Genomic DNA, 5,373 nt, shown 5'->3' with positions numbered 1-5,373 from the left:
GACGGTCTTAAAGGGGCCGATAATTGGCAGTGGTCTTTTAACAGACAGAAACGTTCTCAAATATTAATCTTTATGAATAAACTAAAATGTGCTCAAATTAGTGGTTGCATTTTAAATATTGAACAATAATAGAGGGACTGGTGTGTCTTAACAAGTGAGATGGACATTAAACCCATAACTCTGTCAATCCAAGTTTAAAGTGTATGCGTCATATACGCACATGATGGTGTATGTTTTCATCTCTAATTCTTTTGAAGTGGACTTGTTTAGACGTGAACATACGCCTTTAAGTCTAGACGGCTATGTGACAGGTCTGGTTTGACTCGTTTTTGGGTGTTTGCACTGCTGTTGCTATTGCTGCAGTTAGTCTCGATCGCTGGATAATTGTGTGTCCACTAGTTGGCGCGCGATGAAAGCTCATTGTGTTCACTTTCAAACAGCTGAACCTTCACACTTTTTATTTAAATGTAAATATTTTATATTTAATTTCTTTGTGTTAGCCTTCATTACACAATGCTAGCAAAACACTACCATATAGTACAAATTACTATCATTTATTTATTTGCACATGACATGGTTTTTAAACATGTTGCCATAATTATGTTTTTATTATAAGTAATCATGTAAATACTAGTCATGTCAGTCTGGTAATCATTTAGTATCATGGTGGGGTAGATTGAGTTAAAAAAAGTTTGGAGTTGGCAAGATTTTTTATGTTTTACTTACCAAGGCTGCATTTATTCAATAATAATAATAATAATAAATAAACAACAACATAAAAACAGAAATATTATTACACAAATTTAATATAACTGTTTTCTATTTTAATATATTTTAAAATGTAATTTATTCCTGTGATGGCCATGTTGATTTTTTTTTTTATGTTTTTTTTTTACTCCAGTCATCAGTTTTGCATGCTCCGTCAGAAATCATGCTGATTTGCTGCTAAAGAAACCTTTCTTGTTATTATCAATTTTAATAATATTTTTTGTGGAAAGTGATACATTTAATTAAGATTCTTTGATGAATACATTGTATTCATGTATTTATTGTCATTAATATAATGTGTCCTTGTTGAATAAAATGATTAATTTCTTTAAAAAATGTTTAAACTGGTAAATTGAAGAAATTTCATAATAGCAAAATCATTTAAATAATACCTTTAAAAATTGGGGAAAAAAGATACAAGATCCTACAGACTTTGTAATTAAATCTTTTAAATTCATTTATTTACAATGTTCAAATGTATTATCAGTGCGAATAGTACGAATATAAATACCTTATTTTACATGCTGATATCTAATATCTACGGGCTTTGACAAGTAATGGAGGTATTTCAAGGATACACATTTAATCTGTCATATTGGTAATGTGTGTTCACTGAAGGAATGCCAATCAATAAATGCTTCTAAACTATTACAGATTACATTGTTACTGTCCTGACATCACTTTCACATAGTTTGACCTTTAACATGAGTAAAAACAAAAGAACGGCTCCCTGAATGTCTCAGTCTATACTATTTACACAAGAGGTTTGGCAGAGCTATAAAACAGTCGACAGGCACTTTAGGAAGATTTTGATTCTCTTGGTAATTTAGATGTAAAGCAAACCTAACAAAACACTGTTTTTCCATGTACAGCAATGGCAGAGACTTTAAGGCATGCGGAACATGAGCAGTAAAATACTGTCAGAGGTAATGACCGTAAAAACACAACAGGCCCATTGAACCCAATGACAAACAATCTGTATGATGGACATCTTCATACTAATAATTCATTTGAAACATAACTGGGGGAAAGAAAACTCATCTGGGGCACAAAAACAACAACAAATTCAGCTACTACTTCTTAAAACTGCACAGTATAAAAAACAATATAAACATTCAAAACAGTGCTGTAAAAAATACCACAGTAAACATAAATATTCAGTATTGGCAACACAATTAAATCCTAATTTACATTTTTACAAATTATAACTATTACACATCTAAAATACAAAATGTAACTATAAACATTACTTACACATCATAAGTCATCCGTTTATGACTGATGAATTCTGGCATAAACTGTACAAATGCTAATTAATATCAAAGTCTTTTGTTGTAACTCCAGAAAACTTTTCTGTCCTCATCCAGCTCAACTTGGACAATGTAGCACTTTTGGAATTCTGGGATAGCGAGTGCCCAGCTTCCATTTGTATTAAATGAACATTTATAAATACAAAACAAAAAAAAACTTCAGAGCAGGACCATGTTGTGCTTTAATACTAAAGGGGACACAGAAACTGGTTTAAACCCATTCCAGTTGATTCAGCGTCCTTCAAGGTGAAGACTCAGATTGATGTTTCATTGCTGCCACTAACAAGAGAAAGACAGAGGTGTTACAATCAGAATGTGACCAAATAAATTGTAATGATCCGCATTTGACATCCAACTCACTCAGAATCAAAGTCTTCATCCGCCAGGGTGACGGGGCTCGTGCCCTGCTCCACGGCGATCCCGTTCAGTGCAGACTGGGGTGGTAATGAAGGTGGTTTGATGATGGTGCTGTTGGCCTCGGTTCCTGAGCGAACGCCCTCATTTGACCCCACCGATGGAGTCTTTCGGGGGATCTGGGGTGGGTTGTAGTCACTGAGCTTCTCCCTCAAGCGGTTCTTCATGTTCTTGTCCGTCAGCGGGGGTGGATATGTGATCTTGTTCTTTAAAATGCCTAATAAAGTGAAATGGTAATATAATATAATATATTGTTTAAAATATATGATATATTCTTTTTAAAGAAATATTTAATTTTTAACAATTTATCAAAAAAAAAAAAAAAAAAAAAAAATAATATATATATATATATATATAATATATATAAAATATCTATTTCTTTAAATTAAATTATATATTATTTTAATTTGGTGATCTTGTTCTTTCAAAGTCTAAAAAAGTAGTAGTAATATTAATATTTTATATTTTCTTTTTAAAGAAATATTAAATTTTTAGCACAATTTAATCTGAAATATTTAAAAAAAATAACCAATAAAATAAAAAAAAATAATTAAATTTAAAAAATAATTACCCATTAAATTATAACATATTATTTGAATGTTAGAAATTACTAACATTTATGAAATACTTGTATTATGCATGCATGAAGAAAATGGATTTTTTCAAGTACTAAAATAGTTCAATCTTAAGTGTTTTTTTTTTTTTTTAGGACAAGTTTTTAAGTTGTAGTAATGTTTGTTTAGTTTAAGTAGTGTTCGCTCACCTCTTCTGGGTAACTGGGTGCTGTTTGGCTGACTGGGTGGACTCTCACTTTGAGACACATCTCCATTGTGATTTAATTTATTCCCTTGATGAAGCTCCACATTCACTTTTGTTTCCACGCGCAGTTTCTCTGGACCGCCCGGATTCTCACTTTCACTGGCTGTGGGTGGTTCTTCCGACCGGTTTGGCTTCCCTTGACCGGACATGGCATCAGCCAGAACAACATGAATAAAGTTATCAAACATCCAAGTTTAAATATGAATAAAATGAATAAAACGTAAAAGAGCAGGTCAGAGGTCACAGAAGAGGCTGCAGGCACCTTTAGGTGTGCCATGGATAGGTGTTCTCTCGTTATTCCATTTGGTCCTGGAGTGCCTGGCCTCATCCTCACTGTCCGAGGAGTGGGAGGAAGCATAGGAGCTGCTGTGTTCATCCACTGAGAGCTCACTGTCCGAATCTGAGTCTGAACAATAACAGAAAATCATTATTCAGATGTAATGAGATGTTCAATGGTCTAAGTGTTATTTCTGCCCTCACCTGTTTTACTCTTGTGGAAAAAGATTGACAAGTCTCCTTCATCATGCCTCACATTTCCACCATTAGACGATATGCTATGTTTCTTCTCCCTGAGTGAAAAAAAAAAAAAAAATCAAATCTATGCATTATTACAGAAATACTGTGAATTTGTATCTATTATTACATTAAGTGGAGTCACACTAAAGTTATTCAGTGACAGTAAGTTGCTAGTGAAATGTTCACAAGTGCAACTGCCAATATAGCAATATTGCAAATATGACAACCAGGATTTCTCTTTCATTAGTTATTAACATTTTCTTTTTAAATGGCATATGCTTTATTGCTACGCTTTGTAGTTAGAAGTGTGTCAAACACATGAATCCAATATGTGATCCATGTAACAGATGACAGTGTGCTGTGAATTAGGACACCTTTTACAATACTGTAGAGTTCTGTCAGTGGTTATAGAAAAAATATGAGTCATAAATATGGCTAAAGTGGCTGCATTGATAGTCATAATGAACTTAGTCTCATCTAAAGATATGACATAAAAACCGAATGCCCCTTTGAGACATTTACGCACAATATAACAGGTAAGAATTGGTGCAAATAGGTTAGTGAAACAGCTGCAGGCAAATACTTCAAGAGTTCACGAGTTCATAATTCCAGATCATATACAGTAAGACCATATTGCAGAAACCTGATCAAATTGTAATTCACTCCTGGTGTATTACCTGAGTGTGGAAACAGGGTAGCTACTGCCGTGACTCTTGCCTGATCTAATAGAGGTCTCCAGAGATACAGTGGACTCACCAATGGTGGTCCGGTACAGACCTCCATCCTCTGTATACACGTCACCATTCAGAGAACGCTGGGATGACAGAAGAAGTGATTCACTGTTACTGATTCATCAGTAAATAAATAAAGAGTGCCTATACACAAATCTTGACATTTTTAATTAACTTATTAATTTAATCTATGTGTCAAACTCACTGTGAGTAAGGTAGCCCGTGTTGTACTGGGATCTTCAGCTGGTACTTTCTTCCCTGTAAAGACACTTTTCAGGTTCCTCCTCACGTCTTTGTTGAGAATACAGTGGAAGAAGAAGATGCACATGCCCTGGAATGAAAAAAACGGATTAATTACATACATAAAAATTTGTCATAATACACAAGCAAAATTGTTTGTTAAAAAGTACAATCCTATCCCTTATGGTTCGTATACAACACATAAAGTAATTCCCATGTGTTTAATTATCCATGTATCCAATAATGTTTTTTTTATTTTACCTTTCTTTTCACATTTTTAATTCACTATTCTCTTTCTGTATTGTTTGCTAGTTAGCAACAACAACAACAATTATTATTATTTAATCACTATATATGCTGACAATTGTTTTGATACAGCATTGTTGACTCGATTGCATTTAATATTAAATTTTTATATTTTTGTTATTTATTATGATTCTATTATTTTATTTGTAATAAAAAACAATACAGTAAATAAACAGTAAATAAAGAGATAATTAATAAATAAAATCATAAAAAATGTCAAATTAAATACAATCGAGTCATGTTAGAATCAACAATGCTTTACTTACACA

The 5,373-nt window shown here is 32.8% G+C and overlaps 1 protein-coding gene across 1 annotated transcript in view; it reads right to left on the bottom strand.

The window, feature by feature from the left end:
- Positions 1-1,225: 1,225 nt before the first annotated feature.
- LOC109056204 (cadherin EGF LAG seven-pass G-type receptor 1-like) overlaps positions 1,226-5,373 on the bottom strand; it is a 47,304-nt gene continuing 43,156 nt past the window's right edge. The window contains exons 29-35 of the mRNA XM_042715411.1: positions 4,764-4,889; positions 4,505-4,641; positions 3,786-3,880; positions 3,574-3,717; positions 3,256-3,468; positions 2,439-2,709; positions 1,226-2,357 (exon numbers count right to left, since the gene is read on the bottom strand). Coding sequence (XP_042571345.1) covers positions 2,333-2,357; positions 2,439-2,709; positions 3,256-3,468; positions 3,574-3,717; positions 3,786-3,880; positions 4,505-4,641; positions 4,764-4,889 — 1,011 coding nt within the window. The 3' untranslated portion in view covers positions 1,226-2,332. The remainder of the gene's footprint in view (positions 2,358-2,438; positions 2,710-3,255; positions 3,469-3,573; positions 3,718-3,785; positions 3,881-4,504; positions 4,642-4,763; positions 4,890-5,373) is intronic.

This window comes from Cyprinus carpio, chromosome A25, assembly GCF_018340385.1.
Source record: "Cyprinus carpio isolate SPL01 chromosome A25, ASM1834038v1, whole genome shotgun sequence".
In the NCBI taxonomy this organism is placed as follows: domain Eukaryota; kingdom Metazoa; phylum Chordata; class Actinopteri; order Cypriniformes; family Cyprinidae; genus Cyprinus; species Cyprinus carpio.
This window is presented reverse-complemented; position numbering and strand designations above follow the sequence as displayed.